The sequence below is a fragment of the Nematolebias whitei genome, chromosome 19 (assembly GCF_014905685.2).
Source record: "Nematolebias whitei isolate Nwh7 chromosome 19, NemWhi1, whole genome shotgun sequence".
NCBI classification, from domain to species: Eukaryota; Metazoa; Chordata; class Actinopteri; order Cyprinodontiformes; family Rivulidae; genus Nematolebias; species Nematolebias whitei.
In genome coordinates, this window is record NC_056516.1 from 17,399,913 (window position 1) to 17,413,091 (window position 13,179).

The window sequence follows — 13,179 nt, forward strand, 5'->3', positions numbered from 1 at the left end:
CTTTACTATTGTGACAGTTATAACAATTTTTTTTCTTCATATTTTAAAAAGTGTAACATAATTGTGAGTTTTGGCCCACTCCTTTTTACTAGTTCTATCTATTGTGGTTAGTGACCATTTGATGATACATTGCCTTAATAAGATCTCAGCAAAAGATTGAAAGGAAAGAGAGTACTGGGCTTTGGGTGGAAGACTGCAGGACTCTTCAATCTTTTTTTGATACTACTATGAGTATGATACTATAGTTTGGTATCAGTATCCTAATCTTGATCCAAACTTCAGCTGTTGGAAATCTAGATTCTAAATTGAGCCTTGAGTTTTGGGTACATGGAGGAGTTTATGGTTGACCTAAAGACTGTAGGACACCCAGGTCCTGTGGATGCAAAACAAGTCCAAATCAGCACTCCTTAGTTAAAATGCTTAACAGCTGAGAGGACGTGTTTGGGTTTTATAAAACATGGTAATAATAATAATTAGGGATGCACAACATTGGATTTTTGGTCGATATCCGATATGCCAATATGTTAAAACTTATTTGTCCGATAACCGATACAGATATATATAATTTCCTTTGTCAGAACATAGCCCTCTTATTTAGGCTTATTTGCTACAAAAATTGTGTACCAGTTGTAAGAGCTGGTGACATATATTCAGTAATAGCCATATGATATACATAGCACTTTAACTTATATTAAATGAAAAGTGTTAAATGTTATTTATTAGCATTAGTCTCCTGTGATGCTGTCTCACTTGTGGAGGCTTGTTCCAGGTTCCTGCTGCAGTGTGGGATCCTCTGCACTCTTGTGAATGAACAAAAGCCTTTTTAAATTCAAAGTTTTGTCTAGCCATTGTGCCATAGACATAGAGCCATAGACTAATCATGCTAACGGGGCTAACACTTGACATCCAAATGTCTACGGTAAATCTCAGGCAAGTGCTATCGGCTATTAGCTTCTCAATGACGTCGGAAATGACGGCTTGTAACTCTGGTAAGGCTACGTCGGAAGAATATCTCTGACTGCGGACGATGTAGCGAGGCTCAAAGTAGTCCCAAAATCTTCAGAATCCAATATCCTCAACAACAACAACAAAAAAACGTCCACACCTTCAGCTCGAGAACAAATATACAGTTGCTTCGTCTTTATTCGTTTAATTTTAAATACAGCGTGCTCTTTTCCTATACATGCAAGTCACTATTCACACTGGAGTCTAATGGAGGTCACGTTTTAGTTGAACAGTAATGTGAATGACCACACAAAGAAATATGATAGAGAAAAAATAAATCAATTGAGCATTAAGACCTGCAATGTGAACCGTCAATCAGGGAAGGGAGCTAAATAAACAAAAATAAATAAATAAGCAAACAAACAAACAAAATAAACAAATTACAGTTCAGAAGATCTGGATAAATGTGTGTTTAGCCAGCTTGCCACCACAGTTTATAGGCATATCTCACAACTTGATAAACTCATTTGTCCTCGACAAGTTACAGTAGTATGCATATGTAGATTTAACATGACTAGTTTCGTAGCTATAAACCTTTAAACTTTTGAGACAATGTGAAAAGTAGCCTTAGAAATGTTTTCAATATAGCCAAATAAAATAAATTATGCTGAAATGGGCATGGTTTAATGTAACCAGAGATCACAGTGTGTGGATTTATGACATTAAACTTGGAGACGTATGGTGTAGAAGGTTGAGGATTAAATGGAAAGACCTCAATAATAGTGTCCCCTATATTTGGGCATGTCCAACTATTTTTGTGAGCAACCGTTACAACGGCATTCCTCTGCCTTAGCTGGCTTGGACCCCTAACAAAAAAAAAAAACGGTTACAACGTGGATACATGCTCAGCTAGAAGCATGGAAACGTGGCTGCTACCACGAAACAAAACAAAAGTTTGCACACTTTACGCTTTGTGAGATGATGCATTATCAAATCTAAATCTTCCATGTCCACCTGTAAACGTACTGTGGAGGTGACGTGGACAATCTCCTCTGATCTTTTACTTAAACGAATGTTCTCAGATCAGAGAACCAGGATCAAACTCTCATGAAGTCAAGCTCAAAGATAATCTAAAAAGAAGGTGCAAAGTTCTATATTCTAAAAAACTGAAAGCTCTAAAACTTTTAACAAAGTGAATATTGTAAACTTTCACACTTTTGAATAAAATTATTGTTTAAACAGTAACGTGTCCATGTTGAAACAGGGTCTGCAGTCTTTATATGGTCCACCTGATTTGAAAACAAAATAAATACTCAGTACAAATCTGATTTTTTACCGGTCTGTAACCATAAAGATCTGAAGTCAATGCGTTCTCAAAAACACTACATTTTCAACAAGAAATGTATTTAGTACTTGGGTGTTCTACAGGACAAAATAAAGAATTTATATGGAATGAAATGAATATAAGAAACCAAGCAGAACATCACAAACATGTGAAAAATAATTTGATTTGGACCAATAATATAAGAAGAACCTGTGTTATGACCAATTTTAGTTGCTTGTAAGACTAATAAGAATCAGTCAAAAGGGATGCTGTAAGAACAAAATTCATTGGAGCCTTGTCTTTCAAGCTTTTGATCTCTCACCCTCAATATTTTTATGCTCACCTTTTATGTTGGATGCTGTCTCCTTCTGAAAAGAGTGTGATGGTGTCCAGAGAGTGAGAATATCAGAACAAAGAGAAGCTGTGGAGTCTAGCCGACTCTGACTCGGTTGGACTCCAGATCTTCACAGCTCATCTCTCATTTCTGACTTTTAACTTTTATTTTGACAGGTAATCTCATTTACAAGTCTTAAAATAATTATACATTTTTGCTTGTATTAACCTCAAAATGCAATTTGTTTTTTTGTTTTTAATGAGCTAAGAAGCATTGACTAATACACAATGTTTGCAGAATTGCATCTGATTTTTGAAATTAATTTTTTGAAGTTTCTGACAAATAAATACAAGTTCAAGTTTCTTTATTGTCATTCACATCACAAGTGGTGCAAGAGGTGGAAAGAAATTGTGTACTCAAGGTCCCAGTTACACCCAGAAATAGAAAAAAATAAAGTAAAGTACTGTACAAAGTATAAAAAGAAACAGTATATAAGGATCTAAGATATACTCCAAGATATGTGCTGAATGAACGCTAGACAATATGCTAAAAGATCTAAGATATATGCTAAACACTAATATTAATAATGTAAAATAATCTGGTATATTAAACGACAGCAAATACCAATATCCAAATACATTCTTTAAAGTTTAGAAAACAGATAAGGAAATCATAGCCTCTCATAAGCAAACCAACATTTTTCAGTCAGGTCATCTGGTCAGTTTCTTTTTTTTGTGCTGAAACGTTTCACCTTCCATCCAGAAGGCTTCAACAGTCAAGGAAACACACAACACAAAACTGATTCTTCCCCCAACAGCTTACTCCAAAGTGGAACAAACCAGTTATGTTGGTGCTAAGAAAGTCTCTTTGGCACGCCCCCTCCTCCATTGCCGGCTAATATCGGCATGGTATCAGCCGATATTAGCGTTAAATTTCAATATCGGACATCAGCCATTCCATTAAAATAACTTGCCAATATAAAAGGCGCTATTTTTGCCTGCAGCAGCAGCACAACGCGATGACGTTACAGCGGCTGCGCAATGCGATGACGTCACGTGCGCCTACCCGATCTCACGGCAAAGAGGAACATTCAAAATGTTGGCGGTGTGGAAGTTTTATTTTTCATTGGTGAGGATGTCAGATTCCCAAGATTTATGGACTACGTTGAGCCTCGCTACATCGTCCACAGTCGAAGATATTTTTACGACATAATGTTACCCAAATTACAAGATGTAATTTCCGGCATCATTGAGAAGCTAATAGCCGATAGCATGACTTGTTGGGTGAGCTTTACCACAGACATTTGGACGTCTTGTTACATTTGGACGTCCCCCGTTAGCATGATTAGTCTTACGGCACAATGGATAAACAAAAACTTTGAACTTAAAAAAGCTGTCCTTCATGCACAGGAGTGCAGAGGATCCCACACTGCAGCTAGGAACCTGGAACAAGCCTCCACAAGTGAGACAGCATTGCAAGTGACTAATGCTAATAAATAACATTGATTTATATTAAATGAAAAGTGTTAAAAGTGCTATGCATATCATATGGCTGTTGCTGAATATGTCACCAGCTAGGGCTATATACCGAACCGAGGTTATTTTATAGCACCGACCGAACTACACCGGTCGGTGTATGGATTCAAACGTCACTCTTTTTTCTGTGTCAAGTTTCGGTATTGGATACAACGTGTCACGTGGTTTCAGCACGCAGGCAGGTAAAACACCAGACATATGACAAACAGACTGCGTGTTTACACCCAGAGCTGTATAGAGATGCCCTACAGCTTGTATATCTATGGTGCTGGTTCCGCCCACAAACAGGGTTCACGTGTGCAGCGCATGTGGTGTCGAACGGCTACCATTTATGAGCGGAAAGTTGCTCCGTGTTTGTCTTCGAGGGGGACTGCAGCCTCCCCCCTCCTCTCTCAGCGTTAAAGTCAGCCTGTGAGTGTTAAACGGCCTGATTCATTATCTCCACGACCAGGCTCCTCTTCATCAGCTGCTTAAACAGTTCACTAATGTTCACTGTTTGTTTATGTTCTCCTCACATGAGGTTCTGACCCTGATGTGAGGACAAAGACAGACAAAAGAAAAGTGAGGTGGGGGCCACAGGACAGTCACAAACTTTGTTGTTAAAGTTTGCTGCTTCTAACTACAGTGGAGGCTGCGTGGTGGAGGTAAGTAAATTTTAAAGGATGTTGTTGACAGTTAAGCTTTAATCTCTCAGCCTAGATAATGATTTTTGACCAATAATAACACAACCATGTTATTGTTGATGTTTTGTGTTCTAATGTCAATTAGGGATATGATAAGAGCCCTAAACCCCATAGAACAACAGAGAAGATTCAGGAAGAGACACAGAAGTCTGCCATCAACCCTAACCTTAGTGAATCCAGTGATCTGCTGGTGGAATGTGAGGGACAATATGTCGGTGCTATCAAACTGACAACCAGGTATCTATGTGTGCAACAAGCATCATCCACACCCTCAGAGCAAACATTTTTTTACTGCTGGAGACACCATCAGCCAGGAGTGGGCTTGTTTGTGTCCAAAGAAAGCAGACATGTTGATGTTTCTGAAGAAAAACTAAGTGAAAAGGTCCTCAGTGTGTAGCAGTGAACATTAGACACTGATGTGTCACTGGTTTGAAACTATTCTTTTGACCTAGAAATTATTTTTATGTAAAAAAAAACTGCTTGGAAAGGAAAAATACCTAAGTTAAAAAAATAAAACTCAAGATTTGTACTGTAATGTGTAACGTAATTTTCTTCTTGTTAGAATTAATATTAATTACAAAATTGGTACCAAAAAAAAGAACCGTCTCGGAACCGACACTGAAGTGAAGGTACCGACACCGGTACCGATTTTTTTAGAAAGGTACCCAGCCCTATCACCAGCTCCTACAGCTGTTGCACAATTTTTGTAGGAAATAAGCCTAAATAAGAGGGCTATGTTCTGACAAAGGAACGTATATAAAATATCAGTATCGGCATCGGTTATTGGCCGAATAAGTTAACATATCGGCATATCGGCCAAAAATCCAATATCGTGCATCCCTACTAGCATTCCTCATAAGAATGCATATCACCTGCCTCTATGCATGATGAAATTCTGAACAAATAATTCACACAATCTCATAATAATTATAACAACAATAACATTTACGTTTTTATGCCCCTGTTGGGAAATTAATTTTATGCCTTTTCCCCATGACAAGTGTAGAGGGCCACCACCTAAGGGAGCAGCTGGAGGGCTAGTGTCCTTATTCAAAGACCCGCAGTTGGGCAAACATGGGTGATTCACTTTTCCCACCCAAATTTATGCACCTGTCTGTGAATTCAACAGTCGACTTCCCGATCACAGGCTTGCTTTCTTCAACTTCTGCACCACAAGTACCCCAAGGGAAGTCGCAGTTAGAATATGGGTTAATAGGTTGCGTAAAGAAAAGAGATGAGCCTTTTTGATGCACTTACATAAAAAATAAAATATCTGTATTCCTCATTTGTTCCAATGTCTGTATTTTAATTCATTTAAGTGTAGAGGTTGGGATCAGGAAAATCTGATATGCACTGCCCAAAGATATTCCCTTTATCTTTTACATCTAGTTAAATATGCTTTAAATAATGTGAATATGTGCTATAATGACTGAATTTTATTTATACCATAATAGTATATGCTGTGCGTATATCTTAAAGAGATAAAATTGAAATTAGTCACAGAAAAATAATTCAAAGCACACAATTTATCCATGCATTGGGAGTACAATTATGAAAACCAAACTTCAGAATAGAATTAAGTAAAATTGTTAAGAAGTCCAGCAAAATGAACACTATTTAAGTCGGAGATAGATAAGAAATGGCTGCAAGTGCTGCAAACCTTTTAGTCTCCCTCCAGTGTTTCTTCAGAAAGATTAGCGGTCTCCAAGGAAGAAAATATCAAACAGCTTAATGAACATGATAAATTTAAGACCTGCTTCTAATATCATGTCTGCCTATGGAGAATTGGTGATTAGGACTGTTGTCACTCTTCACCTTTGTGTGTGTGCACATGCACGTATACACTAAAGTCCTGTTTTAACCTCAAAGATGTTTGCTGCCTCAAGTTTAACCACTAATCTAATTTAGTCAATTGTGGTCGGGACACAAACCCTGACAGTACATAAGCTCGGGTCATCTTCAGGGTCATGGGAGCCTGAGGGTTCTGCGCAGTATCTCAGCTGTTCCTAGGACTGCAATCTTCTTGGCAGAGAGTTTTCTTGGGATCTGTTGGAATCACTATTCCTGTATGGGGGTCACAGTGCTCCAGTGACCACTGGCACCACTGAGGCCTTGAATCTCCACAATTTCTTTTTCCTCTTTTAGTCCTTTGTATTTCTTACATTTCTCATGTTTTCTTTACAGTGTTACAGTCACTTGGAATTGCTACATCTATCACGAGTTGTCAACCACCCAAATGTCTGATTGGTTAGCTAGCAATTGTTTAACAGTATTTACCTTGGTGTCCTACAGTATCTTAGCCATGCCATTCTCCACAATCTTCATGAAGTCTCCCACTTTGACTGTGGAACCTCCAGCCCATGCTTGAGGTGAATGTTCCTGTACACTATTTCAGCCATTTGGTCAAGTATGCTTTGCCAGCCTGGATCTTACATTCTGCTATTATGTGCTTAACTGTCTAACTGGCAGATCAACTAGTGGTTCTATTAGGTTCCAGTTGTCAAAAAGTGGGACCGGAGGGTTTGTTCCAATTACAGGTGCAAAATACTCCATATCTGCACTGTTAAGGTAAATGATAAATGGACTGTACTTATATAGCGCCTTTCTATCTTATTTCAAGATACTCAAAGCGCTTTACACTACAATCTGTGTCCTCATTTACCCACTCATACAGCACTCTACATCTCTACAAAGCTAATTGAACAAATCATTCTAATGAGACTAATCAGTGCTTTTACATCACATTCATACACTGATGGGACACACATCAGAGGCAATGAGGGGTTCAGTGTCTTGCCCAGGGACACTTCGGCATGTGACTGCTGGTGGATTCAAACCCCCAACTCTCGCATTGGAGGACGACTGCTCTAACCATTCAGCCACAGCCGCCCTAGGTCTATTCAGGGGTGATAGAGAAAACAGCCCAATCGATGGTCGAACCTCAGAATCAGGAAGAACAATATGAATTTCGGCCCGTTCTGCCATGGAACACTGGACCAACTCTTTACTATCACTAAGGTCTTCCAAGGGGCATGGGCGTTTGCCCAACCAGTCTAGATGTGTTTTATGGACACGGAGAAGGTCATTCTATTTCCTGAGGTACACTTTGGGGGTTACTCAGTGAGTATGGGGTTGGAGGGTCTGTTGCCATGAGTCATTCAGTCCTTACAAAAGCAGTGAAAGAGTTTAATTCTCATTGCGGGCAGAAAGTCAGAACCCTTCAGTGTGGGAGTTGGACTATGCCAGGGCTGCCTGCGGTCAATAATTCTCTTCATAACTTTTATGGACAAAATTTCTCTGTGCAGCCAGGATGTAGAATGAGTCTGGTTTGGTCACCTCAGGAATCTAGTACTATTTGCGGATGATAATTGGTGTCATTTGCTGTGATCTCCAGCACTCACTAGAGAAGTTTGCAGCATAATGTGATGCAGCTGGGATGAGGATCAGCACCTTTTAATCTGTGGCAATGGTCCTCCATTGGTAAAGGGTTGATTGGGAGTGAGGCGCTGCTTCAAGTGAAGGAGTTCAAGTCTGGGTTTAGTTCACAAATGAGGGAAGAATGGAGCATGAGATTGAAAGGCAAATTGCAATCAAACACAGCATCTGCAGTATTTGCGGACGCTGTGCCTACCCTCACATATGGTCACAAACTTTGAGAAGTGAGCAAAAGGACAAGAGCATGGATACAAGCGGTCAACATGAGTTTTCTTCACATGGTAACTGGACTCTCCCTTGGAGACGGAGTAAGAAGTTACGTTATCCAGGAGAAACTTGAAGTAGAGATGCTGCTCCTCCACATTGAGTGCAGCCAGTTGATGTGGTTTGGTCATCTGATAAGGATGCCACCTGGATGTCTCACTTAGGAGAGTTTCCAAGCATGTCCGAGTGGAGAGACCAGGAAAGACTAAGGGCACGCTGGAGAGACCAAGTCTTTCAGCTGGCCTGCAAGCACTTTAAGGGTGCATTCACACCAGTCCTGTTTAGTCCGCTTTAATCGAACTCTAGCTCGTTTTCCTAAGAAGTCCGGTTCGTTAGGGCTAAAACCTAGGTCTCAGTCCGGTAGAAGAAAACTCCAGCGCGGTTCGAGTACAATGTGAATGCAATCAGACCGGGCCCCGCTCCACAAGCAAGAAGAGGAGTACAGCGCAGGGCAAACAAACACGCATTTCTCTTACCTCATATGGAGCCGTCAGCTGACTTGTGTGAAAAACAATATTCTCCATGGTCTTCTGCCTCATCTTCTGCTCATGCTGGGTCCATTTTTGAAAAATGACAAAATATAACTCCTAAAACTGCTAAAACTTGATGCCACTCCGTTTTTGTTTTTATTTCCAGAAGAAGAAGTGTCTTCAGAGGTTTTTGTGTCGTTTCTTTCAGTAGTTCTAGGTGCAGCGCCACCACAGGCGAGTGGGGGAACAGGTTGGTTCAACAGGTTGTCTCGACTGCACAGTGCAGTGCGAATGCAAATGCACCAGCTCAAATGTGAACAAAATGTTATGAATATTGGTTCCCAACCGAACCGAGTCTACTGGACTATCAGGTGTGAAAACAACCCAAGAGTCCCCCTAGAAGAACTAGAAGAGGTGGCTGTAGAAAGAGATTAAGCTGCTGTCCCTGCAATCTGATGCCAGAACAAGCAGAGGGAAGGAGAGAGGGAGGATGGATGGATGGCTAGCTGGGTGGCTGAATTGATGGATGGATCAACGGATGGATGGATCAACTAATTGATGGGTCGACTGATCAAGTTATCGACTGATGGATGAATGAATGGATGGATAGATGGGTGTCAAAGTCACAAAGTTCAAAACATCTACTAGAATTAGCTAATTTTACATGCAGTAATAAAACAACATGATAAGTGCTTTAAGGCTGACAGTTATTGCTCAAGGGCTTACACTGAGGACAAATATGAATGACAGCCAACCCTGCAGCATCATTTGTGGTGCGTCATGATGCTTAAAACTGCATGTGTTGAACTTGACATGCAATAAAGTTTGCTGATTGTAAGATTGCATAACTATATCCACTCATTTGAAAGGTAAACAGCTAATTTTTTCCTGTTGTTTTGTGGCAATTGGCAAATAATACGGTGGGTAAATTTTTGTTGTCATATTGCATTCTATGCATCATGAATCTAATTACACAATCTGCAGTGGTAATGGACTGGGATGCACGATTAATCAAAAAGTCTGTTCACACATAAATGTAATTTTAGTTCTAATCAATGGGGGTTTACGTGTATGTGTTTTCTGGCTTTCTGTTAAATGCTGCAGTTACACGCTCACTTGCTCACTTTAGAAACATGCAGACAGCAGAGCAGTCACAATCATCATTCACACTCACACAAAGTTAAACAAAACACTACTTATTCTATAACCAGGTTGAAATCAGTAAATGATTCAGTTACAAAACAGGATGACTTTTCTCATTTCACCAGTAGCCAGAGTGTTAGTGGAGCTAACTGGGCATGTAGTAATGCAACAAAAACTTAGGACTTTGAATGTCTAAATTAATTTGTGGTTTGGAATTTAGTTCTGTTGCTACTGCCACGAGAAAACACCTGAACTGCAAACATAGCTACTGAACTGCTCTCATGCCATACAGCAGCAGATCGCCATGTCATTATGATCACATGACCACCCGAGTCAAAACTTAACTGCTGGGTACAAAGACAACATGTACCATTTATTTTATATAAGATAATTTGCCTCTTTGAAAACTTAAAAGTTGTCCAACCCTGTGCTGTTGTTGGATGTGCAAATAGATGAAAAAGGGAAATAGCATTTCCTGGCATCGTATACAGAGTAAAAACAACCCATACAGACAAAATAAGTGTTTTTTGGCAATCAACAGAAGGGCTGGATTCAGAATAAACAGGTTGTGTTCAATTCCTATCAGATAAATTTGATTCTTTACAGGCAGATACAATCCTGTAATGTCTCCAACACACAGGTACAGCTGATGCTATCCTTGATACACACTGATTTGAACAGAACTGAAATAAAGAAAATACAACGTTCACAAAACGTGTAACTCATTTTTTTTCTAGAGATCTTGAAGCACAACAGAAAATTAGCTTGTTGAATTTATTATCAAACTCACAAATTTTTAGGTAATTAATTAGCCAATATTTTGTGATCCAGGGTGATTCACTGCTCCCCAGCCACAAGGATAAGCTAGACACAGAAGTTTGGTGAACCCAGTCTGCAGCTTACCTTCATGCACGGTCACCCCACAGTTGTCACACTGAATGATCTCATCTGCGTCCTCACTGTTGTCTCCTAAGCAAACACAGCAGATGAGGATGTGTTGAGTGTTCCAGGTCTGCGTATGGTCGAGCAACGTATCCTGGGAAATCAAGGAACAAATCCAACATAAAGCCACTTGACAGGAGACTGTCCAACACTGTTCTGAACACAGAGCCAATAATGCCTCACAGTAAATTCTATAATAAAGCTTGCACATGCTAAGAAGAACACAGTAAAAGAAATACATCTTAAAGAGTGCCAGTACTGCCTGAAACTCCAGCATTCATTATCTCTTTCACATAAAGTCCAACAGTAATTTGTATTTCCTTTTGTAACAATTTAAGCTGAGAAAATGCAGATAGCTGAGCGGCCACTGGCCAAAACGTGGCTTATTTTAGGAGTTTAATGTGCACCAAGTACTTAAAGCTTCAACCTATTTCATTTGAAAGAGAAACATTTTCTAGTTGTTTTGAGCCTGGCTGTACAAAAATTTGAGTGCCGGAAGGGCTGTTGTTAACAAAAACATATATTTTCAGTCCTAAAGTATCCATACTGTATTGGCATTAAGATGGTACCAGTGGAGACTATTTAGTTTTTTTCTGAAAACAATCAATAGATGTGCATCTACAAATTACTAACTTTTAAAAAAATCACCCTAATTTACAGTGAAATGCCTGTCAGTGTGACAAGTGACCTTTGCAATAACTAAAGATGATAATAACTCAGCCAAGGCATTGTGCCAGAAGGTAGATGCAAGAAATTCTTTGATTCTTGTCCTATTGGACCTTACATCTGCATTTGACACCACTGACCATGAGATCCTCATTTCTAGGCTGGAGCAGTGGGTGGGAATCACAGGGTGAGCCCTCAGATGGTTTGGTCCTAACTCTCAGATAGAACCTTTTGTGTCAACATCAAAGATTTTATTTCAACATCGGGATCACTTCAGTGGGGAGTACCGCAGGGCTCCATTCTCTGACCTCTTCTCTTTTCTTTATACCTGCTGCCACTAGGTGCTATTTTTCATGAACAGGGAATATATTTTCATTTTTATGCTGATGACTGTCAAATTTACTTCCCTCTGAAGCACACTGGTGCACGTTCTATCCAACCTCTTCTTGACTGCCTGGTTGACATCAGGGATTGGATGGCTTTAGATTTTTTTATTTTTATTTAATGAGTTGTACAACCTAATGGCACAACCAAGAACCACTATATCAACCTTTTCTCTCTAGTCCTGTTAGAGAAACAAGTTGTCACTAACCTGGGAGTAAAAATGGACCCTTCCATGAAACTAAACAGTCATGTAAACACGATTGTTGAGGTCTGACATTGTAAGATCAGAGCTGAACTCACCTCATTACCCTTTCCTTGGGACATGCTGTCATTGGTCAGTTCATCATCAAAGGCACTGCTGCTCTTCACCTTCTTCTTGGGTTTCTTCACCTCTTTATCACTATCACTGCTACTATTGTTATTGTCATCACCATCTTCTTTGCCATTATCATCGTCATTTTCATCATCATCCTCGTCGTCGTCATCATCATTATCATCATCGTCGTCGTCGTCGTCATCATCATCATCACTAGCACTACCCCCTTCATCTTCCTCTGAGTCACCTTTCTGAGTAGCTGTCTTGCCTTTCTTCTTTCCTGCGGTGGGCCTCCAATCGTTATCGTCTTCACTATCATAATCGTCTATTTCATTCAGTTCTTCCATGGTAGTAAAGTCCAACAGAGGCCGATTCCTACGAAAGTTCCATTTCTTAGGCTCCGTCAAAGACTCCTCAACATTCACGCTGCTGCCTCCAGAAGCTGAGGCGGATTCGGCTTCATCAGCTGCAGTGGGGCCTGATTCTGTTGTTTTCTTGCTCTTTCGTCTGCCTTTGGATGCGGCAACAGAAGGGGCATCTTTAGAGAAGCTATCTGAGGAAGGCTGCTGTTTATTCTTCTCCTCATCCTCAGTTAAGTTATCTTCAGCAACAAGGTCTTTGGCCTCTTCATCTATACCATCATTTGCAGAAGCAGCATTCTCTGAGTCACTTTCAGAACCAGCAGCACTCACTTTAGACTCGTCCTCATCACTGCCATTGCCTGTGCCTTCAGAGCCT

The 13,179-nt window shown here is 40.0% G+C and overlaps 1 protein-coding gene across 1 annotated transcript in view; it reads right to left on the reverse strand.

Moving 5' to 3' along the window:
• phf14 (PHD finger protein 14) overlaps positions 1 to 13,179 on the reverse strand; it is a 133,025-nt gene that overhangs the window by 106,489 nt on the left and 13,357 nt on the right. Inside the window, exons 3-4 of the mRNA XM_037693359.1 lie at positions 12,426 to 13,177; positions 11,037 to 11,169 (exon numbers count right to left, since the gene is read on the reverse strand). Of these exons, the coding sequence (XP_037549287.1) occupies positions 11,037 to 11,169; positions 12,426 to 13,177 (885 nt within the window). The remainder of the gene's footprint in view (positions 1 to 11,036; positions 11,170 to 12,425; positions 13,178 to 13,179) is intronic.